This window comes from Aotus nancymaae, unplaced genomic scaffold, assembly GCF_030222135.1.
Source record: "Aotus nancymaae isolate 86718 unplaced genomic scaffold, 86718_ANA_hifiasm-v0.15.2.pri h1tg000103l, whole genome shotgun sequence".
Taxonomy (NCBI): domain Eukaryota; kingdom Metazoa; phylum Chordata; class Mammalia; order Primates; family Aotidae; genus Aotus; species Aotus nancymaae.
In genome coordinates, this window is record NW_026988518.1 from 2,976,568 (window position 1) to 3,003,344 (window position 26,777).

Consider the following 26,777-nt stretch of genomic DNA (forward strand, 5'->3'; position numbering starts at 1 on the left):
CTATATATCCTTTCCCCACCAAGTTGGTGCTGACAATGGACTGTCTCCTCTTCTTGCAAATGGAAGTTAACTGACTGCCATTTGGCAATAAGTTGAGTCATCCAGGGTTGCACACTTGCCAATTTGCCTGCATATCCATGCCAATAGACAAAGTAATGACCTCAATTTGACAAGAGCCGGAAATTTCATCAGAAAACATTAAAGACTGGAAATGTAGCAAATAGAGAAAGGGTATTTCATTACAAACCCATCATAGACTTGACATAACTATGAGCCAAATATTCCTTAAAGATTCAGCTGGGAAGTTAAGTTTATGATTACAAGGTTTTAATAGGAATAACACCCTTGAGTGCCTCCTCTCTTGTTTTGGAGAGGTAAAGATATACTCAAATACCAATTTGTGCGTAAAGTGCAGAAACAGAAATTCTCATTATATGTTAACGATATTTGTGATCAGTTGATGGCATTTTTTGAAATTTGGCTCTGGGGTCTTACTTAGCACCACAGTCAGCAAAGGGCCAAACTGCTTTTGTGGCTGGCTGAAGCTGTGCCTTTATAAATAGAGTGATTTTTTTAGCATGCCGGCTAATTCAAGAGTTATGATTTAGAGATATAGTCTAGCCATAATACCTGTCTTTATATGTGCATCATATTTTGTACTCTGTGTGTCCTTATTCTTAGTAACTAGTGATTTATCCCTGACAATGTGGGGGGGGGTGTGTGTGTGTATGTGTATGACTGTGTACATGCTTACATGTGATATATGTGGCTTCTTTAAAAGCATTGCTCTCAAGAAAATTTCATGGAGATTACAAACATTAACAAAGGCAAGAACATCATAAAAATTGCTCTCACAGGGTCATCTAAGTTGACGTAGATTTACCTTCCATGATGTACTGCAGATGATGATCTTCAGTCCTATTCACCTTTATAATATAAGCTCAAAGATTCATTTTTTTCTTTTCTTTTCTTTTCTTTCTTTTGGAGATGTAGTTTCGCTCTTATTGGCCAGGCTGGAGTATGATGGCATGATCTTGGCTCACTGTAACCTCTGCCTCCCAAGTTCAAACAATTTTCCTGCCTCAGCCTTCCAAGTAGCTGGGATTACAGGCACCTGCCACCACACCTGGCTAATTTTAGTATTTTTAGTGGAGACGGGTTTTCACCATGTTGGCCAGGTTGGTCTCGAACTCCTGACCTCAGGTGATCCACCTGCGTTGGCCTCCCAAAGTGCTGGATTACAGGCATGAGCCACCGCACCCTGCCACAGATTCATTTTCTATTTGCAAATAGGAAGGTGTCCTCATGTTTCTTAAAATGAAGTACTTGAAAGATTCTGACCATCAAAAGAATTTTTTAGAAGTGAATTCATATAGGAGATGCTCACTTTTGAGATAGACATTTTGCTACTTGTTATTTATGTATTCATATATTTTTATTGTTAATGAAGTGTAGTTATATATAATATAATGCACAGATATTATATATGCTCAGCTAAGCTAGCTTTCAAAATGGTACACATTTGTAGTAATACAATCTGAAACAAGATAGAGGATATTTCCTTCACATCAGAAAGTTCTCTTGGGTTGCTTGGTAGTCAATTTCCCTATCTCCAGCTGAGACTTATACCACCATAGAGTCTTTTTATCTGTACTTGAACTTCATATAAACTAAATAACATTCACCCTATTCTCTCTCTTTCTCTTTCTTACCTTTCTTCTCTGTTACCTCTGTGTGTGTGTGTGTGAGTAAGGGACATGTCTGGCCTCATTTGCTAAATATAATTTTTAAAATAATATCGTTACATATATCAGAAGACATTTCATTTGTGTTGCTAGTAGTTTTCATTCCACTAATTGACCACGATTTGTTATTCATTCTCTGATTGATGGATATTTAGGTTGTTTCTAGTTCTGAGCTATTACAGGTAAGGCTGCCATGAACATTTTTGTGCATATACCGTTCTAGTCCTGCTTTCACTGTTGAGCGAGTATCTAGAAAAGAAATTACTGGATGATAGGATAGATAGATGTTATTTTTTAAAGAAACTGTCAAACAATTATCCAAAGTGATTTATCATTTTTTACTCCTAGTAGCAGTGTACAAGAGTTAGTTTTGTTCCACATTGTCGTCAACATTTGGTGTTATCGGTGTTTTTGATTTTTAGCCATTCCTCTTGGCCTAAAATGGTGTCTTATAGTAACTTTAGTTTGTAGTTTTTGAAGTTGAACACTTTTTAAATGTATTTATTGATCATTTGTATGTCTTTTTTAAAAGTATTGTTCAAGTATTTTGTCTATTGTAATCTTTTAACTGTTGGTTTCTAATTCTTTATATATTTTAGATAGCAGTTCTTTTTAAAATATATGTGTGTAAATTTTTTTTTAGACTTTGGCTTCTTTCTTTTCTAATAATGTCTTTTTTGAAGTCCAGTTTATCAATTTTTTTACAAATTAGTCAGTGTTTTTGACATCCTTTCCATGAAATTTTTGCCTAACTCAAGATTACAAAAATATTCTCCTTTTTTCCTTCCTAGGAAATTTATGGTTTCAAGTTTTACATTTAGATTTACGATTCATCTTGAATCTTTAAAAAATCACATCTATGAAGTGAGGTAGGGGCCATGGTTTTTTTCTTTTTTTCCCCATTCCTCTTACAAATACCCTGCTTTTCTCACACCATTTGTTAGAATGACTTTTTTCCCCCACCGTTGAACTGACTTCCTGCCTTGGTCAAACATTAATTGGCCTTATCTGTGGGGCTGTATCAGGACTCCCCTCTCTTTCACTAATTCGTTATATATTCTAATGCCATTGTCTTTACTTCTGTAAGTTTAAAGCAAGTCCTAAAGTGAAATTAGGTCCTTGAGTTGTTTCATTTCCTGTTTTGGCTAATTTACATCCTCTATGTTTTTTAATAACGTTAAGAATCAGCTTGTCAGTTTCTTCAAAGAAAGCTTTATGAATTTTGGTTTTGTGTTATGTTAAATCTGTATATCAGTTTGGTGAAGTTTAATATTTTAACAGTATTTGAGTCATCCAGTCTATAAATATACCATGTCTGCTTTCTTAAGTTACGTCGATTTTTCTCAGAAATATTTTATAGTTTTTAGTGTACAGATTTTGCATATCTTTTCTAAATGTACTCCTATTTGTTGCTTTTTGGTGCTGTTTTGAATGTTATTTTTTGACTTTCTAAATACTTCTTGCTAGTATATGGAATAGAGTATATAGAAAGTATGAACAGTATATAGAGAAAGAGAATTTTTTAACATTAAGTCTGATTTTAACTATAGCTTTTTCTAGATGCCCTTTGTCAGATTGAGGATGGTCTCACCCCTGTTTTGCTTACAGTTCTCGTCATGGATGGATTTCAGATTTTCCTTTGTGTACTTTCTGTACCCTTTTGAGGTACTCATATAGCTTTCCTCTTTTATTCAGTTGATTGGTGAATTACATTAATTGATTTTCAAATGTTAAACCATATATTAGTCTGTTTTAACACTGCCAATAAAGACATACCCAAGACTGGGCAATTTACAAAAGAAAGAGCTTTGATTGAACTTACAGTTTCACATAGCTGGGCAGGCCTTGCAATCATGATGGAAGGCAAGGAGGTGCTCCTCCTTGCATCCATCTGACATGGATGGCAGCAGGCAAAGAGTGAGAGCTTGTGTAGGACATCTCCCGTTTTTAAAACCATCAGATCTCATGAGACTCATTCACTATCACAAGAATAACACAGGAAAGGCTTGCCCTGGTAATTCAATCACCTCCCACTGGGTTCCTCCCACAACATGTGGGAATTGTGGGAGTTACAATTCAAGATGAAATTTGGGTGGGGACACAGACAAAGTATATCAAACCACCTTCATATTCCTGGGATAAATTTTATTTGTTCATGATGCTTTACCCCTTTTATATATTGCAGAATTTATTTTATCACAATAAAATAAGTTCTTGGGTCTATGGATATTTGTCTATAATTTTATTTTCCTTTAATTTATTTGTCAGATTTCAATATCAGGATTATGCTGGCTTTATAAAATGAGATCAGGTTGGCTTGTTCTTCCTCTATCTTCTACAAGAGTTTGTGTAAGATTGGTATTATTTCTTCCTTGAGTTTAATAGCATTTACCAATGTAACCATCTGGGCTTGCAATTTGCTTTGTGAAAATGTTTTTTTATTATGAATTCAACTTCTATAATAGCTACAGACCTATTTTTAATTTTGGTTTTCTGTTTTTTGTTGTCTAAATTTTGGTTAGTTGTGTTTTGCACAGAATTTGTCTATTTTACTTCAACTGTTGAGTTTATTGTATAACATTGTTCATAATGTTCTATTATTATCCTTTTATATTTTTAGAAGCCATAGTGATGGCATTTTTAAAGCATTTTCTATGTGCTTGTCACTGTGCTGCCTGTTTTACAGACTATTCTATTTTATTTTATTTGGTTCTGTATTAGGTACATTAGAAAGTCAGGCCTACTCAGTGGCTATACAAATTGCTCCTGGTTTTTATCATCCATTTGGTTGAGGCACATCCTCAGCTTGTAGTACAAAGCCCTGAAACATCAGGGGTCCCAGGAGCCACACAGATATGCACAGCTTGAAACTAGCTTCCCATTTTTGGCATATACCTGCCCTCTGATATGGTAAGAGAGGTTGCCAGACTGCTGCATATCCTCATGGTCTAGGATAGTGTTACAGTTCCTTTAAGTAATACTTTAAGAGATCTTGTCTGAAGTAATGTAGTCTTAAGTTATTTTTCCTTTCCTGATTTTTTGATCATATGCTCTTTTTTATGCATGCTACAAATTCCTGCAATATTTATGATGTTTGTTAAAAGTATAAATGCATCTGTGAAAAATGATTATGTTACATTACTGGCGATAGTTATCGAATGGTTGAATGGAGGGAATACTTGCTGTCTTCATTATACAAGTTCTCTATATTCTGAAAAAGTGGATCATACTGTTCTAGTTGTAATTCTTATCTCTTCTGTTTGATACAGATCCTAATATTACTTTTTCATCAGACTAGAAAGATCTTATGATCTCTAGAAAGGCTACAGACAGGGACATGTATGAAGAGTATAGATTCTCTTTAAGTTTTCCCTGAGAAATATTTTTATTGTCAGTAAATAGCAATAGTTATTAATTTATTCATAATTACCAATTGCTATTAAAATAGAAATATTATTTATTAACAATAAATAGCTTTGGACTTCACTCATTTTATATTTGATTTAAATTCAAACCTGTTTATTCTTATACTAGGTCAATATTTTTAAATGCATTTAAAAAAGTAAAGTACCATATAGACATTGACATTGGTAGCTGGGAGGGCTGGGGGTAGGCTGTTTTCCTGCCTATGAGGCAACACTCCTACACTATGTAATGCACTGTATACCATTTCCCAACCTGAGAGGCTACTTTCGTTTTGCTGTTAACATGTTTCATAAATTTTGTTCATTATTATATCTGCAGTTTTTCTCACCTTGTTCCCAACCTCTGTAACAGTTTGAACTATCCTAATTTCTAGTCCCGGACCTACTCACCCATCTTTCAAGAGCCCAAATGAAGTCCTATATCTTCCTCAGTGCCTTCCTAGACCACCTCAGGTTTCCTGGCTCTCCCTGTGTTCTACGTTTCAGCAGTGTCTGTTGTCTGACTCACAAAATTGGGCATGTGAACATGGGTTGTCCATGTTTTTATCTCACTGGCCCAGCCTTATAAGCTTGTTGAGAAGAGACATCTCTTCTGCTGCCTTTTAGCAACAGCCATGGATGGTGCTGGGTACAAGCAATAATTTTGATTGAAAATGATTTTTCATTTTCTACCCTATTGAAATTTAGGAAGAAATGTTATTGTCAACTAATTGAGAGAGCAACTAATCAGTAGGACCTCTCTTTTCCGAAGTGCCTGGTCAGTTTTAGACTGAGCATTGATTCAGAGGGTTCAGATAAGGGCCCAGGTAGAGATGTTCTTGCCCACACCACACCTTTGAAAGTTGTCCAGGCCAAAAAAGAGAACAAAACGCCATCACCTGCTGTGCAGCCTGTGTTTCAGCAGACTCTGAGGGACACAGTCTTATCACAGGGCATAGAGATTAACACATGTAATTCATTGTAAAGTGAAAAGAGAATGCGTTGCTGAGAATGAAAGGAATGGTTTTACAGTACAGCAAGTGCTGCCATGGACACCCTGGCCACAGAACCACCCACAGAGTAAACAGAGCACAGGATTTCAGAGAGAAAAGAAATCGTGGTTTTCCGAAGGACAAAGTAATACAATCCTAATGGTTGTGGAACCTCTTTTTTTGTTATTTTTCTGTATGTTCTCAGAATAATGCCCACTTGTTATCGTGGATTCTCCCAAGAGTAAAATGAAACTCTGGTCGTCGGCATTATCGTTGTTATTATAATCTTCCTCTTTCTCCTACTCAAATAATCATTTTTGAAAACACACAGAATGGTGAGATTTTTATGCTGTATAACATTTGCTCTGGACACCCTAAAGCAATATCTCATGAGAAATGTTCGTACTTGGAGTCCACTAAGTCTGTCATGGGTCAGATTAATTTCTGGGCTGGGGAAATATGTCTTTTTTTTTTTTTTAATAGTTTGTCTGCTTATACTTATAGGTGAACCCTTTAAATTTATAGGCAAAAAGCAAGTAATGCCAGAAGCTCTTATTTGGAGAGACTGAGGCATGTGTTAATCTGGAAATAAAGAAAAGCCCTCATATTCAAACCCAGCAATGAATTTTACGGTGATATTGCAGACTAATTGTTTTATTGTTGTAATGCATTGTTTAACCACACAGCCCTGCCTTTCTTACATGCACATACTATTTAACTCTTTGAGCCTGAATTTCCTTGTCTGTAAAATGGAGATAATACATATGTGACTTTTAATGATGTTGTGAGGATATAAATAACGAGTGAATAATTTAGCAGAGCAATGGTTACTTACTAGGTTCTCAAATTTTTTCAAAATAACCACAAAAATAACATTGCCACTGGCTTTGAATTCTAATTTTATTTTTTTATATAAAGTGGACAACAGCTTAAAAATTATAAAGGTTTCATGTAATTTTACCACTCGCAACCAAGAAACACCGTATAATCGCGAATCTTAGTAGAATAAGGAACTGAACAGCAAGGAAGAAACTGAGTTAGAACTCTGGTCTGTTTTAAATAATAAATACTAGCTGTGATCTAAAAACCATTAATGGGTTTCCTCAATAACTCTACTTTGAAAATGCACACCATTTGTAAAGTAAAAGCACAGTTAAGATTGATAGTAAGAAAAATTTACTACTTGTTCATTCCTGTGACAAGGTTATAGAGCAAATAATACAATGAAAATATTATACATATTCATAGATATGCATGATTATAGTTTACACCAGCCTATCACATGAATCAATATATGAAACTTTCCTTTCTCTTTTCCAAAGAAACTACATATGTTATGGCATCTACCATGGAAACTAAACCAACTTGGAAATAGCAATAATGTCCTTATTTCAGTAATTCTTTTTCTTTTAGTTGTGTTTTTCCTCTGGGTAAACATGTCTGCACACTGGATTTCTTTCTAAATCTGAATGTCCTCTCTGGCCATATTGAAGAATGTGCTTACTGTACTGTTTCATTAAACTGCTGTGTTATCGGGTAATTGTTTAAACATAATGCCATAGCACTATCAAAAGGAAAGGTGAACTAATGGCATTTGCAAATGTCAGGGATTATCTTAACACTTTTATTATAGTTTATAAAAAGTAGGTTCAGGGCATTTCATGGCAATTATTTCTACAGAAATTGGTTATTTAAATAAATTGCTAATTATCTGAAGATGACAGTATTGAAAATGCTACTAATGAGTTGTTTAATAAGTGTAGCTTGTGGTGGCCACCTACAGGTTGAAAATAGAAAGAACATACATATAGATTATGCCCAGTAAATGCTGTATATTTTTTTCTCTAGTGACAAATTTAAAGACATTTAGCTCCTCATGCCATCTTTTGAGTTCTGGACAGTATAGTGAGTTTCTAATCTCCTCATAAATTTGGTTTCAGTTCTAAAACAAATTTCACTTTGCTTCTGTGATTGTCTTTGTCCTATCATTCTTGGGCATAATTATCTTTAGTTATAGCTAGTATGCTTTTGTAATTTATCATCTGAACTGAGATACTTTTAGACCAAAGGAAGATAGCTATTGTTATATCACGTAATCACTCCTGAGCCAACTGGGCTATATGGCTACTCTAATTATACAATTACTGATTACTCTAGTTCTAATTTAATTCCTATTCAGCAATTAATATAATGCCTATTTTTATCTAATGTTAGTTTTTCTGGTTTTATCATACCTGGCTAATATATCTTTATCAATTGTAACAATTATTATTATTAATTCTTCTTTCTGAAGCTTAATTTATATCCAGACATTTAAAATCAGGAAGCAGCATAGCATTGTGGTTAAAAGCATGGTATTGGGCGTCATGTAGGCCTGGATTCAAATACTGAACCCACACTTTCTAACAGAGTCATTTTGAGGATGTGGCATTTATCCCTACTGAATCTCAGCTTACATAGCTATAAAAATAGACACAGAAATCCCTATTTCCTAGTAACATCTCCAGCCCAATGTATGCAAAAATAAATAGGAAAATACCTGTCAATTAGAAAGCATTCAGAAGAAGGGCATTTATATTTAACGTATTTAATCTTAAAAGTTCATTGTGGGGGCGGGGCGTGCGCGGGACAAAGGGAAGCGAAGCCGGAGCTGCGGGCGCTTTTTCTGCCCGCGGTGTCTCAGATTCATTCTTAAGGAACTGAGAACTTAATCTTCCAAAACGTCAAAAAGACCATCTTATGCCCCACCTCCCACCCCAGCTCCTGCAACACAAATGCCCAGCACACCAGGGTTTGTGGGATACAATCCATACAGTCATCTCGCCTACAACAACTACAGGCTGGGAGGGAACCCGGGCACCAACAGCCAGGTCACGGCATCCTCTGGTATTACGATTCCAAAACCCCCAAAGCCACCAGATAAGCCACTGATGGCCTACATGAGGTACAGCAGAAAGGTCTGGGACCAAGAAAAGGCTTCCAACCCTGACCTAAAGTTGTGGGAGATTGGCAAGATTATTGGTGGCATGTGGCGAGATCTCACTGATGAAGAAAAACAAGAATATTTAAACGAATACGAAGCAGAAAAGATAGAGTACAATGAAGCTATGAAGGTCTATCATAATTCCCTCGCGTACCTTGCTTACATAAATGCAAAACGTCGTGCAGAAGCTGCTTTAGAGGAAGAAAGTCGACGGAGACAGTCTCGCATGGAGAAAGGAGAACCGTGCATGAGCATTCAGCCTGCTGAAGATCCAGATGATTACGATGATGGCTTTTCAATGAAGCATACAGCCACTGCCCGTTTCCAGAAAAACCACCGCCTCATCAGTGAAATCCTTAGTGAGAGTGTGGTGCCAGACGTTCGGTCAGATGTCACAACAGCTAGAATGCAGGTCCTCAAACGACAGGTCCAGTCCTTAATGTTCATCAGCGAAAACTAGAACCTGAGCTTCTTCAGATAGAGGAACGACACCAGGAGAAAAAGAGGAAATTCCTGGAAAGCACAGATTTCATTTAACAATGAACTTAAAAGGTTGTGTGGTCTGAAAGTCGAAGTGGATATGGAGAAAATTGCAGCTGAGATTGCACAGGCAGAGGAACAGGCCCGCAAAAGGCAGGAGGAAAGGGAGAAGGAGGCAGCAGAGCAAGCTGAACGCAGTCAGGGCAGCATCGTTCCTGAGGAGGAACAAGCAGCCAACAAAGGCGAGGAGAAGAAGGACGACGAGAACATTCCAATGGAGACGGAGGAGACACACCTTGAAGAAACGACAGAGTCAGCAGAACGGTGAAGACGGCACGTCTACTCCTGAGGACAAGGAGAGTGGGCAGGAGGGGGTCGACAGTGTGGCAGAGGAGGGAACCAGTGATAGCAACACTGGCTCGGAGAGCAACAGCGCAACAGTGGAGGAGCCCCCAACAGATCCCGTACCAGAAGATGAGAAAAAAGAATAAATGTTGCCTTGTTTCATGTGTTCTAAATACTTTTTTAAATGAAAAAATGTTTTTTGGTTTAAAAAAAAAAAAGTTCATTGTAACTTGTGCTTGCTTCTTTTCTTTTTTTTCTTTTTTTTTTCTTTTGAGACGGAGTTTCGCTCTTGTTACCCAGGCTGGAGTGCAATGGCGTGATCTCGGCTCACCGCAACCTCCGCCTCCTGGGTTCAGGCAATTCTCCTGCCTCAGCCTCCTGAGTAGCTGGGATTACAGGCACGCGCCGCCATGCCCAGATAATTTTTTTTTTTTTTTTTGTATTTTTAGTAGAGACGGGGTTTCACCATGTTGACCGGGATGGTCTCGATCTCTTGACCTCGTGATCCGCCCGCCTCGGCCTCCCAAAGTGCTGGGATTACAGGCGTGAGCCACCGCGCCCGACTGCTTCTTTTCTAAGTTAACCACTGGTATCTACTGGAAAACTATAGAGGATGTAAAATTGCTCTTTACCAAAAAAGATATAGTATCCCCAAATTTTGACTTGGAAGATAAAAACGAATCCAGTGTTTCCTACAGTACAGAGAAGTATTTCTGTTGCATCTTGTTGTCAAGTAGCCATCGAGATTCAAAGAATAGAGAAGTCCCATTGTGGCTGCTTTCATTGCTGAATTTACAATAAATTAATTATAAAAATAAGAATAATTAAACCAATCTATGCTGAATCATTCGTTCCAGTTTTCTACATAGGATAAGCCCTTTTTTTCATGCTTATCCTTCAAATATTTGGAGACAGTTATTAGGATTCCTTTTAACCACTATATAGATATATTTGAGATTGTGTGTGAGAAAGATAGATCAGGAGAGAGAATCGCATTCACTCTGTTGTGTTTGTTGATCTTTTATTTAAAATATGGGACACAGAACCAAACGTGATTTGTAATGTACAGAGGATAGAATCACTGTTCATCCCATATATAAAAATTGTCACATCATATATTCTGCTGATGCTTATTCTTGTAAGGTAAATTTTAGGAACCTTATACAAATAGGCATTTGTATTACAGAAGTAAATCATCAGCACCTTGTTATCAAAAGAATCAAACAATATAAAGTATATTTATATATACTTAACTTATGTAATACTTACACTTGAAAGTTCTTCAAACCCTTTACTGCTGGGCTCACCCACTTTCCCAGAGATGATACCTGTGAATAGTATAAAATTCAACATTATATGCATTTACATGCACACATAATAAATGTAATCACATACTTTTTTTTTTTTTTGCCAACAGTGGGACCATGCCATATATATTGCTCTGCTACTTGTGATTAACTCTTAACATTATAATTAGAGCTATCTGCATGTCAATTTTAAAGGTTTTCTACTATACCATACATGGATGAACTATAATTTATTTAATAGAGTAACTACTCACGATCTTTAGATTGTTTTTCACCATTTTGCTACAGAAAATAATACTTCAAGGAACATTGTTGTATATGTAACTTTGTGTCTAAGCACTAATGGAACAGATTCTTCAAAAAAGACTTAAAAGATATATATATATACACACACATAGATTTTTATATATAGATATCTATATAGATTTTTAAGTGTTATTGCAACATATATGTATATATGTATTTAATAGAGTATTTAATGTGTCTATATGTTGCAAATTATATTTAATAATCTAATAAAGATTTATTTACACAGATATATACATTTACTACCATAGACTCAAGCTATGAACACTCAAGCTATGACTATTCATAAGTTTTAAACCAGTGAAATGATACATGGATTACAATAAGATCCCCAAATGTTATATCTAGGAATGAATTATAACACCCCTTAAAAATTAAGTGTTTATCCTTACATGTATTACAGCTGAATGTTTATTTTTGTGATCAATTTTCTCTGGCTTTGACAGTAATATTAGCTAATATACAGTATAAGGTGGGCACTGTGCCAAGTCCTTTCCATGAGTTGCATCATTTAATACATCCCAGCTTCCTGGAATATAACTGTATTAATGTCTCTGTTTTTCAGACAGGGAAAACTGATGTTTTAGGAAGTTGAGGAGCTTACTCAAAGCCACAATTGTATAAAGCAAATGATCTGAGACTCACACCTCATTGATCGGACTTCCTTCGTGTTCTCACAGCATCAGGCTATATTGATAGTACTTTTCTTAGGCAAAAACAATACAAAGATGGTCCTCTTTGTAACTGCTGCATTGTCACTTCTCAATAATAACTGAAAACTGGAACTTTCATGTCACAGAGACTTGATTTTTAAATTGCGTTACATTCTTTTTAAACTATGTGACACTGGGCAAGTTATTTATTCAGTTTGAGCTGCTCTTTCTTTGTAAACAAAATAGAGAGGACAGCGCCCACCTTCAGAGTTATAAGGGTTAAAGTACATAGTGTACCTGAAGCCCCCACCTCAGTGTTTGGCCCGTGGAAATCACTCCATGAATGAGTGATCCTACTCATTCTACTAACTGTATCTGACCCTTTCAGAAGGGAGAATGGCCCTCTTTGATGTATATTATTAATTCTATTGCTAAAAATAAATGTCGGGCACATGCTAGGTACTGAGTTATTGAATATGAATCCACTAGGAACATATCGAATGCATTATAAAGCAGATAAACATAGCTACGAATATATAATGACTTACTTGGAGAAAACATGAAAAATTCAACTAAATTTAAAACATTTTCAGAATAAAATTTTTAGCTTTCCTAAAAAAACTAAAATAACAACATCAAATAATCAACTTTATTTTTTCCATTTGTTCTTTTTAAATTACACATCTCTACATATAACCCTAGATCCTTTTAGTACTTCAGTTTCTAGTTGAATTATTTAAATATTCTCAGGGGACCCTAATCCATGTGTAAAGATGTATTTTTAAATAGCTGTGTCTCGTGTATTTATCAGTATATTAACTTCATTAACATTTTTACACTTGTTTTAGTAAGGCATAAATTTGTTGGTGCTTGATTTATATGCAGTTTATAAAAATCAATCACTTACCTCCTAAATCCTTAAAATTCTTGATTCACTAATTTTTTTTCTTCCAGATGATGTTAAAACTATTAACAATTAGACAATCAAAGTTCAATTTCTAATGAATTTGTTATTCACTTAACTCATTATATTTTAATTAATGTAAGCAAATTAAAACTACATTTTCTTTTTGCATACACAGTGAGCATGAATGAGTATTATAACCCAATTTCTGTTTTATTGCCAGCTAGAGCTATTATCAGGGAGTTTATTGTGGACTTAGTTCTAACAATTAATTGTGTAACAGTAGCTGTCCTAGGAGTCAAATGATTGGGGGAAAAAACAAACAGAATTAAACTCAATTATTCAAAATTCCAGTTATTTAGCATATGTTCCACAGTCTCTTGCCCATTAAAAATTCCTTTTTTCTTCAAGAATTTAGTCATGGAAAGTACATCTCTGCCTCCTTTTCACCAATAAACTTGAGTTCAGATTTGTCATTAAAAACCTTGTATGTTAGTTTAGTAAGTGGACATTTTGCTTCTCAAAAAAAATCCTTAAATATATTGATGTCAGCCTTTGAGACTTTTTTCCTTTGGAGTCAAAGTAATCTTCATCAACATTATGACACTGCTAAATGACAGCTATTCGGGAAAGAGAAAAAGGAGGGGACATGTATGGGCCTCGTAAGGTTTCAGAGAATAAAGTTCTGTCCTCATAGGCATCATGCTGTTGTTTCCAATTTAAAAACTGGTTTTAATTGCATCACTAAACACACAAGAACACAGAAGGCAATGTCAAAGTAAACTACATAAATGCTCCCTCTGAAATCAGTTGTCCTTGAGGGTAGCACAAATTATAACAGCAAACACTTCTATAATTTTATCATGTGCTAGCCCTTTAGATATATTATATAATTTATTCCTCAAAACAGCTCTATGAAAATATTATTACAATTTGTATTATTTTATAGATGACAAAATTTAGACACAATGACAGTTAAAATTTTTCACAAAGTCACACAGCTTGTAAATGGAACTAAGAGTTGAACCTCAGCAGTTGGCCCAATTGTCTGTCTGATGTTGGTGACTAGTTCATCCTTAAATTACCTTCTTTCTAGAATTCATATTAATAGTATTTATAAAATGTGTAATGTTCTAACAAATGTGAATTGTTTCTAATGGAATACTGGTAGAAAATGAATAACTGGATTCAAATTATTACCTTGAAATAACCTACTACAACGATAAGATCTGGTGTTTTGTGAGTCAAGCATAGATATATAGTTAGGATACAAACTGATAAACAGGGGGAAGAAAAGCCATAAATGCTTAAGAAGTATTTTGTGAATATAAAGATGAATGGATAAATGAAGACTGAGTAAGGAACCTCATTGTCATAATACACATATATCAATATATAATACTATAGCTAATGATAGCATTTCTGAAATTGTATTTAAAATGATATCTGGCAAATGAGAATTCATTTTCTTAAGAAAAATACTTTTCATTAAAATCAGATTGATTATAATTCAAAATCTCTGGCTTACTAAAATGTTTTTCTAAAACATGAATCAATCCAAAAATGTTCTGTGCAGTTTATATGAGACAGTCTATTAATTCAGCACACTGATTTGTATTTTAAATTGTGACTACATGGAGGGCCTAGATTGACACGAAACCAAAAGTTACATTTCAATCCAGTCCACCAGCTACTCCAGGAGAGCCACATAACGCAAAGCAAAGTTCTTGGTAGCAATGTTGAAACTCATAAGTCCAGTTCATTTTTTTGTTTGTTTGTTTGAACCTGCAACTTGTTTCAAAATGTAGGAACTCAGATGGCTTGATTTTTATTGGAGGATTCCACACAGTTGAAGCAGAATGGCTTGATGTAACTGAATTTCCCATTAGGTTCATCTGGCAACCCCATGTAGATGAGGGCTTAATTTAAATTGCATGTTACCTGTTAGTTCATTTAAGTGTATAGGATTTCAATTTATTGATTTAAACCTTGGTTTTTTTTTTTTTTTTTTTTCAGGATAGAACCCACCTACATATTCCTTGAATTTCTCAAACTGGCTTCTTCCTCCCTAGTCTTTGGTCTAAAAATCATTAATCATTGTAGCAGTGACAAAATTTTAAAAGACCTTTATGTCAATAATTGTGATTCAGAAAGTCTTTATGATTTTAATTGGCATATGTACAATTATGTATGGCATTGATATATGTATCTTCTTTAAACCAAAAGTTTTATTTTTATCTTGAACCTATTATTTCTTCATTTCTGTCATTTTAAAACTAAAAATAAATTCTACATAACCATTTAGAAAGATCATTTTCTATACCTTCATTTTCCTTCTAGAAACCTTTCTTAGTGGATGAAGTCATTTTTAAAACCTATTCCCCATAAAAATGCTGAGAACAAGTAGATTATATTTCATATTAAATCAGTTGAGTTATAAAAAAATCAAATTGAGTTTATAATGGAAATAAAAACTGAATTTACTATAGTCCAGAAAAAGAGAGATCATTTCTTCATTTTTTTGGATCTCATTTCCTCAGAGAACATACTCTTAACTTTAAAAAATACTTTTATTCGTTTGAAAAGTTTTTCTGTTCAAACTCAGTACGTTATAACAGCCTTAGAAAGGAAGAAAAATGTAAATTAGAAAATGTCTTATCGACCTAATTGAACATCTTCAAATGCCAATGAGAATTCGCTGATTTTTTTAACACCTGTGTAATAATGTTGCCCTTTAAGTGTCACTGGTTAATTTTTCAAAGCTGTGTTCTGGAATATTGCCATTTGATGTTCATTAATATCAATTGGAATATGTGGCCAAATCCCTGTATATCACTTTGAAATTTTACCCCTTACTGTTAGTCATAGTCTTCTAACAGTGGAGTTAGAAATAAATTATTTATCTGCTTAGCTCAAATTTACTCTCTTGGGTCAACTAAATAAGGGGGAAAACCGCAATATTTCTTTATTACTTCAAAGTAATGTGTATGAAAAGAAGCCATTGGGTTAGTATGTACTGACTATGTCATTTATATTATGCAGAGATAGCTGTGTGTCTATCAAAAAGTTTCTTATAGATTTCTTTAGAAAATGCTTTACTTTTATTGTCATGTAGATTTCTTTTAGTATAGCTAAAGATATGTGTATATACATGTGTTTTTGTATTCTCACTATAAATTCTGTCCCCTATTAGCCTCTTCTGTGAAGAATCACTGATAAATAATGTAGAAGTAAAACCTTAATGTCCAGTTTCTAATTTGCCCAACTTAATACTTTGTATTTAAAATGTCTGCTATGAATGTTGAAGTGTCAGCTTGAATATTCCTAATTAAGAAATACTATAGGGAGGCAGAGGCAGGTGGATCACGAGGTCAAGAGATCAAGACCTCCTGGTCAACATGGTGAAACCCCATCTCTACTAAAAATACAAAAAATTAGCTGGGCACGGTGGTGCATGCCTGTGCTCAGGAGGCTGAGGCAGGAGAATTGCCTGAACCCAGGAGGCGGAGGTTGCGGTGAGCCGAGATCGCGCCATTGCACTCCAGCCTGGGTAACAAGAGCGAAACTCTGTCTCAAAAAAAAAAAAAAAAAAAAAAAAAAATACTATAGTAATATGTAGAGGAAGATGTTTTAGGTATGGGAGCCACAAGTAGACATTTCCACAAACATTTTTGTGTTGAGTACAAAAGCATTAGTCATGTAAAGATTCAATTTTATCTGAAACAGATATGAACAGGATAAAAAGAAAGCCACCGATTCTATTTTGCTTTTTTTTTTTTTTTTTTTTAAAGACAGAGTCTTGCTCTGTTGCCCAGGTTGGCATGCAGTGGTGCAATCTTGGCTCACTGCAGCCTCCACCTCCCAAGTTCCAGCTGTTCTCCTGCCTCAGCCTCCCAGGTAGCTGGGATTACATGCATGCACCACCACATCCAGATAATTTTTGTAATTATTAGTAGAGACGCGGTTTCACCATGTTGGCTGGTATAGATCTCCTGACCTCAAGTCATCCATCTGCCTCAGCCTCCAAAAGTGCTAGGATTACAGGCATGAGCCACCATGCCCGGCCTCTTTTTTAGACTTTATTTTTTAGAGTAGTTTAGGTTCACAGCAAAATTGAGAGAAAGGTACAGAAATATTCAATATACCCACTGCTCGGAGACATGCATGACCTCCCTTATTATCAGTATTCCCCAGTAGAGTGATACAGTTGTTATAATCAATTAACTTACATTGGCACATACAGCCTAACCACCCAAAGTCCAAACTTTACTATAGGTTTCACTCTTGGTGTTGTGTGTTCTATGAGTGTAACAGATACATTCTCTAAGTGTGCATTTTTTGTATGTAAATGTATAACAGCATGCATCCACCATTATAGTATATATAGTATTTTCACCATCCTAAAAAGCCTCTTTGCTCTCCCTATTTATCCCTCCAGTTCACTCCTGACAACCACTGCCACGGTTATTTTCACTGTCTTCATAGTTTTTCCTTTTCCAGTTGGAATCATGTATCTAACCTTTTCATTTTGAAAGCATTTTTTTTTTTTTTACTTTTCATTTCTTGTTTAATTATTTTTATTTTATTTTCTAAATTAAATTAAATTAAATTTTAAGTTCTGGCCATTTATTAAAGGAAAGCTCTGTGTGCTACCTCAGAGTAAGCACTCCAGTAAATGCATATTGATATTGCTGGTGACTAGTGGTGGAGGTGATGATAAAGAACTCACCACATGAGGCTGAACCAGTTGTTAGTTTATGTTGTTTGTGGAGCCTTGGTTTAAGGCAATGTCAAATTCTTACATAAATTGAACTGTCTTTAATTCAGAAAATGCTTTAAAATATGCCTGACTTATGAGGAAACACCATGAATATCAAATTATATTCCTTTTTATGAAAGCATTGATGTACTCTGGGATGTTTGACATTTGATAATTCAAAGTAGCTTTAGTACAATATATTCATTTTAAAAATGACCCCAAAGTATTCTTCTATCCATACAATTTTTATTACTATTAGGGAATAATATACTGGCAATGTCTGGCTAATTAAATATTTAAAACTAAATGCATACACTCTAATTACTGGATTCTAGTAAGTTCTCTTTAACTTGATTAAAACTTTCTAATATATGAAAAATTAGATTAGGCTCCTTATTTTTTTTCAAACTGTGAGAAGTACATATAAAAAGCAACATGGAATCTGTAAGTTCATCAGCACCTTGCCTTCTTTTTCAGAGTCTATGTTCATACCAGCTGCTTTGTACTCTACAGAAACATAATATTGCTGTATGCCTATTGATGTACTATATATGATTGTTGCTTTTCTTTTCAAAATAGGCTGTTCTTTTCATTTGTTTGTTTGCTTGTTTGTTTTTTGAGACAGTTTTACTCTGTCACCCAGGCCAGAATGCAATGGCGCGATCTCAGCTCACTGAAACCTCCATCTCCTAGGTTCAAGCAATTCTCCTGCCTCAGCCTCCCAAGTAGCTGGGATTACAGGTGCCTGCCTGTAATTTTTTTTTATTTTTATTTTTATTTTTTTTTGTATTTTTAGTAGAGGCAGGGTTTTGCCATGTTGGCCAGGCTGGCCTCGAACTCCTGACCTCATGTGATCCACCAGGCTTGGCCTCCCAAAATGCTGGGATTGCAGGCGTGAGCCACTGATGCTTGAATGTTCTATGCAATCTTTTACACATTACTGTATATCAAATTGTAATATGCATGTAATATCCATGCATAGAGAATTCTGTGTTTGCTATACCTACTTATATGTCTGCATTCAATATTAGTATCAAAGTCCTTAAAATAAATAAACATTCATTGACAAATTAACATACTTTAAAACATACCATTTATACACTACGTATGTATACATCTTAAACAGAGATAAAGAAATTTGAAATTTGTCCAGTATGACACTGTTATTACATGATAGTAATACAAGTAATATAAGACAGTATACTCAAGTGGTCAGTATGCTAACCATTGATTATTCTCATTTTGTGTAGGGACAGCAATCAGACCTATTGCCTTGAGAGCTGTGACCTCCATTGCTCGTGCTCTGCCTGGATTTCCCATTTTGGCTACTGGTGGAATTGATTCTGCTGAAAGTGCTCTTCAGTTTCTCCATAGTGGTGCTTCGGTCCTCCAGGTAGTAATTGTGTTAGTCTGTCCCTTTTAAAAATCTCCATCTCATAAATACAATGTAAGTTATATGACAAAAACAAGTATTTTGGGGTGGGCTTCTTGAAAAAGAGGCCATTTGGGATGAAAATGGCAACATGTATTAAGTTCCTCTGATGAGTTAAGAACAGACCTGAAGTTTGTTTCCTGTCCTATTAGGGGCTTATAAACTCACTGTCTTTTTCTAATATATTTATTCACCCATGTGTTTCTGAAATAAATGAAGTACCAAAATGCATACTGTCCTACTGGGAAAAAAAATACATGAGGAAATCTGGGTAAAAGTAAAATCTCCACTGAGGAACAAAATGAAGTGAAAGGTATGAAAGTCTATGTCATTACCAGACTTAATCCTGAAGTTTCTGGCAGCCAAAGAAGGAAATGATTGGCTTTATGACTTTTAAAACATAAAAATAAATTGGTTGTTCAGCTTCTTGTGGTACAAAGCTGAGGGAACTTCTTTCTTCCATTGTCCTCTTAAAGGGATGCTGTGAGATGTAGTGAATTGTACTCTTAATAACACCCCTAAAATAATAAAAATTAGGACTTCAAAAATTATTTACATACTTTTTTAAAAATAACGTTGCTCAACATGGGCTTAGTACTATCAGCACATTCAGGTTTTGTAATCTGAATTGACTTACGGACAAAACTTTTATATGACGACTAGACTGAACTCTCTGGTAATACTCCATTAATAATGACTTCTTACTACTTAGCATTGTTGGTAATTGGAAAGCAGAAAATTTAGAATCACATATTCTCTGGCAAAAGGGTAGAGTGTAAACAGTTTGTGTTGCTAATTTGACAATCAGAATTAACATTGTCCTATGAAATACTTACAATCTAAGGTGGAAATACTATGTATCAGAAAGGTAATGAAGGCAGACTCCTGCTTCCAAGAAGATGGAGTAGACTTACTTTTCTCTATGCCTCACACTATTTACAGCTAAAAACCCTTATATATAAACCTAATAGAAAAAGACTGAAAGGTGGAGAGAAGGCAGATTGGCTAAGGACCTCAAGACCCACGAAACAACACAGTGGTGAGTTTCCTGGGATTTTTTTTCCTCACATATCTCACGCTTGGAGCCTAAGAAGCCCAACAATCCAGAAACAACAATAGACACAGATGGAAAGCCTGCTCTCTCTAGCCAAGAACCAGAAAAGAGGCAGCCTAGCAAGAGAGGAAACTTTTAGGCATAACTGCTCTACTCCAACCCAACACCACAGATAAATATACCATCCCCACACCCATCTATGCAAGCAAATGACAAGTGGGGATCCTAGACGTCTGCCCTCACCAAGCAGTCTCACGTCTCCACTGGGCGGTAATGAGCCCCCACCCCCATCCATGCCAGAAGCCTGGACTTCTACCCTCACCTGAGAATAATGAGATGTCCCTTCTCCTCCCTCCTGGGGTAGTAGTACACAAGTCTAGTGGAGAGTCGGGACCTTCATCATCACCGTGTGGTAGTAAGGCCACTCTACCTTCCTCCTTCTTATGGTGTCAGTAAAGGCCAAGTAGGGAGCAGCAACAAGGCATGCCTACACCTCTCAGCCAGAGGTGTATCAGTGCGGGCTTATTGGAGAGCCAGAATTCTCACCTCATCCCAGCAGTAACAAGGAGCCATGCCCCTCAGGTGTCAAAGAAGGCCTAGTAAGATACCTGGGCTTCTATCTCGCATTAAGGAGATGGCATTCTCCACTTCCTCTCTCAGATTGACACCAAGGAAAGCTAGCAGAAACAGAAAGTTTATATAGGATCAAGAGTCTCTTAATATTATACCAAAATTGTCAGGATTTCAGTTAAAAGTTACTCATTATGCCAAGACCTGGGAAAACCTCAAGCTGGATCATAAAAAAGAAGTGATAGATGCCTGCATTTACATGACAGAGTTGCTATAATTATCTGGCAGATATTTTAAAGCCTCCATTATAAAATTTATAAGCATGATTGAAACAAATGAAACAACAGAAAGTCTCGTCAAAGAAATAGAAGATATAAAGATGAAAATTTTGGACTTTAAAAATGCGGTAACTTAAATACAAAACTCAATTGATGTGCTTAACAGTAAAATGAGAGAACATAAGAAAGAATCAGTGAACTAGAAGATACAGCAATAGAAATGGACCAATCTGAAAAACAGAGAGAAAAAAGGACTAAAGGAACGAATGGAAACAGCCCTTGGGGAACTGTGGGACTCTAACAAAAGATGCAGCATTCATGTCTTCAGAGTCCCAGAGGAGAGTTGAAAAAGGTAGGAATAGAAAAGAAGTCATGGCTGAAAATATTCCAATTTTTGCAAAAGACATAACCCTGTAGATTCAAGAAGCCAAGTAAACTTCCAAAGAGGGCAACCCCAAAGAAATCCATACCAAAATACATCATAGTCAAATTTCTGAAAAGTGAAGAAAAAGAAGAAATCTCGATAGCAGCAAGAGAAAGATGACACCTTACTTATTGGGAACAAACAAATGTAATGACAGTGGATTTCTCATCACAAGCCATGGAGTCTGGAAGGAAGTGGGACATTTTTCAAGTGCTAAAAGAACTAACAGCTCAAAATCCTGTATCCTTCAGAAATGAACCAGAAATCAAGACATTCTCAACTGAAGAAAAACTAACAGAATGTACTGCCAGGAAATCTTAACTAATAGAATGGCTAAAGGAAGTTTTTTCAGAAGAAAGGAAATGATGAAAGAAAGCACCTTAGGATATCAAGAAGGAAGGAAGAATATGGAGCAGTGCCTTCAAAAAGAATCTGGAAGATAACAGTGTCCAGGCTTGAATATTACCTGAATTGATTTTCATGAACATGTAGAAATGCCTGGGCTGGAGGATACAATTGAGTTATGAGTGGGTTTCAGATGAGGCTCTTGCTCATTGCCAGGTGTGACTATGGGCTAGTCAGACACAGAAGTAAAGATTATTGACGGTCTACCATGTGCTGGTTGTAACTGCTGCTGCATATAGTATTTCCACAACCTACTTGAGAGTGAAATTTTTTTACATATATTTTTTGATTGACATCAACTGAGGCTGGGAGGATGAAAGTGGTTGATATGGTTTGGCTCTGTCTCCACCCGAATCTCACCTTGAACTGTAATAATCCCCACATGTTGTGGGAGGGACCCAGTGGAGGCAGTTGAATCATGGGAGCAGATCTTTCCTGTGCTGTTCTCATGATAGGGAGTAAGTTGCGCAAGATGTGATGGTTTTATAAAGGGGAGTTCCCCTGCGCACGTTTTCTTGCCTGGCACCATGTAAGAATGACTTCGCTTCTCATTTGCCTTCCGCCGTGATTGTGAGGCCTCCCCAGCCATGTGGAACTGTGAGTCAGTTAGACCTCTTTCCTTTATGAATTACACAGTCTCAGGTATGTCTTTATTAGCAGCATGAGAGCAGACTAATACAGTAGTATAGCCAAAGTAACATGACTAGCAACGGAGTCAGAATTCCCATCTAGGGTTTCACAGCCACAAAGCAAATAGTCTTCCAACTAGTCACATTGCCTGTCTTCCCTCACAGGTCCTGTAAGACAGAAATATTAGTAATAGGCAAGTCTTCCATGCCCACTCAAAGCTTACATGTTCATGCTATTGCTTATGTCTTAGAATCAAGATTCTATGAAGAGAAGAAATGTGAAATCATAGAAAAATACATGAGAGTTATGTGTCCTGAGTGTAGATGTGTGCTCAGGGTGTAAACCCTAGTATGTAAATATGCATAGAGTACTGTGTGTCCTCATAGAAATGAATGGTGAAGCAATTATTCAAATGCCAGTTTCTTCTTAGATGGAAAATCAGAAACTGACTATGAAAATAAAGCCTCTTGTATTCTGTACACGAGTGGACCCTGGAACTGGAACTGCAAGAACCAGTGGGACAGTTCTGGGGCAAGACCTTTGCCATCTCATTTTCATGGGACATGTGATTTCTTCTTCAGAAGAAACTAGAGTTTTCTCCAGTCTTGTGCTCTTCATGGCTTACTCTTGCCTCCTCTGAACTTCTGTCACATGACCATCATGACCCTTCGACCCACTCCACATCGTGGCCATTTAGCTCTCATTTCTACATGAAATGTCTCACTAGGTTATTGTCTGTTGGCTTGGATTTCTTTTTCTTTTCTTTTTTTAAAACTTTTAAGTTCAAAGTATATGTGCAGGTTTGTTACATAGGTAAGCTTGTGTCATGGGGGTTTGTTGTAGAGATTATTTTATCACCCAGGTATTAAGCTGAGTCCTCATTAGTTATTTTTCTTGGTCCTCTCCCTCCTCCCATCCTTTGTCCTCTGATGAGCCCCAGTGTGTGTCATTCCCTTCTATGCGTTCATGTGTTCTCATCATTTAGCTCCCACTTCTAAGTGACAACATGCAGTATTTTTCTCTGTTCCTGCATTACTTTGCTAAGGATATATGGCCTCCAGCTCCCTCATGTCCCTGCAAAGGACATGATCTCATTCTTTTTTATGGCTGCATAGTATTCCATAATGTACATGTACCACATTTTCTTTATCCAGGCTATCGTTGATGGGCATTTAGGTAGATTCCGTGTCTTTGCTACTGTGAATAGTGCTGAAATGAACATGCACATGCATGTGCTTTTATAATGGAATGATTTATATTCCTTTGAGTATACCTCAGATTACTAAGAGAGGAAATCTATTTGCCTAAATTTATCTTTTTATACCAGGCCCCATCATGCCATTGTTTACCCCAAGTATTGACTGCTTGGTGTGTAGCAGAAACATAACACATTTTGGTTGAATGAATTTGTTAAATGAATGTGTTTGGTTATGAGTATTTTGTTTTGTTTTGTTTTTGCCAGAATTATGAATAGAGGATAAAAAGATTCACATGGTATTAAAAAATCATTGCCTCTTTAGCTCTAGCTGGTAATAGCCCAGAGACTTTCCAGCTATTAAAATATTGGTTCCCAAATGATTTGGTTAAAAATGTAAAGTTTCACACATAGGCTTTTACTTCAGAAATGAAGAGGAAATTAAGACATTCTCAGCTAAAAAAATGCCTAAGATAGTTTTTTGCCCAGAGACCTGGCAATCTAATCTGTAGAAAATTAAAGATTATTTATCGGCTCTACCATTAGCTTCAGTCAGATATTTAACTCAGCCAGAAAATGTTTTTTTAACCAATGTTAGCTAAAGTATGAACTAAAGTAAGTATTAATATATATACACTTAGGATGGTCATAAGGTGGGAAGTATTTGAATTTATAATTTTAGTTTGGTATTTCGATGGGGTAGAAAATATATATTTCCATCTTTCTTTCATTCTAATTGATTTTCCCTTCATTTCACTCCCTAATCTTGGGTTAACCTAACCTTTCATTCAGTATACTTTTAAGCTGTTGAATCTTATTAGATAAAGTAACTCTGCAATTGTACTTACTCCAAATAAGTACAGTGTTTAATGTTTGCTGGGCCTTGGGTACTAGTCAGTATTTCTTTTTATTTGTCTATCCTTTTTTTTTTTCTTAATTTCCCATCAAATTCTCTCTTGCAGTTAGTTCAGATCTTTTTCATTCAGCTCAAAGCCTTAAGCCTCTCGATCATCATCCTCCTATTTCTCTCATGTCATCCATTCATTGGCTCTCATTGCCCAACCCATTTCTGTTCTCTGGTTTTACAATATGTATTAAATCCACCTTTCTAATGATTTCTATTCAGAAGTGAAGTGTGTACCAACAAAATGAATTTTTTATAAGAGATATGACCAGACAAATGAAATTTATTCAAATAACTAGTTAATGGTGCTGATACACTGGAGTATAGAAACAGAAGTTCTGTAATGGGTATAGAAATAGTAATATAAATTATTATTTTGATTCTGATTTTTCTCATACACAATCCATCATAAATATATATATATAGACTGTGTAGATAAGTGAGTTCACTACTAAAATAAAGATTAACACTCAAATTATTAATTTCAAAATCTGTTCCAAATGAATCTATGTTTGTAAATTAAGCCATATGACTTTAAGAAAAGTAATGACATTTCAAAAGTAGAAAGCTAATTCTTTTCATAAGTTGTATAAGTGTGATAGAGCATGGCTTCCTTATTGCTTTATATGCATCACAGAGAATAATTCATTCATTCATTTTTAAATAAATATTTATTGAGACCCTAGTATATTCTTAGCATTATTGTAGCAATCTGGAATATTTCTGTGAATTAAAAAAAAACAACAACAACAGCTAAAGTCTGTTACCTTATTGGGCTTACATTCTTGTGAGTGGAGAGAGAAAAAAATACAATAAATGTTAAATGTAAGTATATTATCTGGTATATAGTAAGATGATAAGTGCTGTGGGGGAAAATAGACTTCATTGAAAATATTTTTATTAAAAATTGATGGTTGTAAATCCTAGGAAACTTTTATTGAAGAAAAAAACCTAGGTTATAGCACTACTTGATTAAAGCTTGCTAATTGAGGAATTAAATGTAAATTCACAAAACACTGTATAGCACCTCACGGTTTATTTTTGTTTATTTTCATATGTATAATCAAATTGAACTTTATTCTCACTTGATACACCAAAATACATTTTGCATGTCAATGTATTTCTGTGTATTTGCTACCTTCAGTTGTCACATATTACCCATATTATAAATGCACTGAAATTTATTTTTAAAATCCATTATATGGGTTCTTCTTAATATACTACTAGTTTAAGCAGTGCAGAGAAAACCAAATTGCATATATCTCCAATTATTTCCTAATATATTTTAGTATAATGTAATTGATAAGTAAAGGGTATATACACTTTTTTAATTTGTAAAAATTTTTGTGGATACATAGTAGGTGTACATATTTATAGGTTACATGAGGTATTTTAATATAGGCATGCAATGCATAGTAATCATAACAGCTAAATAGGAACCACCTCACAATTTATAAACTGAAATGTCTCTTAGGATTTCAGATTACATTTTATTGGGCAATTATTGCTTTTTTTGTTTGGTTGCTTTTTTTGAGAAAGAGTCTTACTCTGTCGCCAGGCTAAAGTGCAGTGGTGTAATCTCAGCTCACTCCAATCTCCACCTCCTGGGTTCAAGCCGCTCTCCTGCCTCAGCTTCCTGAGTAGCTGGGATTACAGGCACATACCACCACACCCAGCTAATTTTTGTATTTTGACTACAGACAGGGTTTCACCATGTAGACCAGGATGGTCTCGATCTCCTGACCTCATGATCCACCCACCTCGGCCTCCCAAAGTGCTGGGACTACAGATGTGAGCCACTGTGCCTGGCTGAATTATTGCTTTTCATAGCAAACTTTGCTTCCAATATTTTGAGCAAATTTTCTTGGAATGTATCATTTCTCAGTGGCGCTATTTATTTCTATGATCTTACTCTATAATGTGCTTTGACAAGATGTTAGTATTTCAATGCTAAAGCATCCAATCATCTTACCTTAAAAAATACTTCAGTGATTTTCTTTTATTTTT

General features: G+C 35.5%; 1 protein-coding gene and 1 pseudogene across 3 annotated transcripts in view; both read left to right on the top strand.

Moving 5' to 3' along the window:
- Positions 1–26,777, top strand: part of DPYD (dihydropyrimidine dehydrogenase) — an 865,822-nt gene that overhangs the window by 692,620 nt on the left and 146,425 nt on the right. For all 3 annotated transcript variants that reach the window (XM_012458470.2, XM_012458472.2, XM_012458471.2), the window contains one exon: positions 19,129–19,271. In XM_012458470.2, coding sequence (XP_012313893.2) covers positions 19,129–19,271 — 143 coding nt within the window. The remainder of the gene's footprint in view (positions 1–19,128; positions 19,272–26,777) is intronic.
- LOC105721409 (SWI/SNF-related matrix-associated actin-dependent regulator of chromatin subfamily E member 1-like) lies at positions 8,757–10,095 on the top strand (annotated as a pseudogene).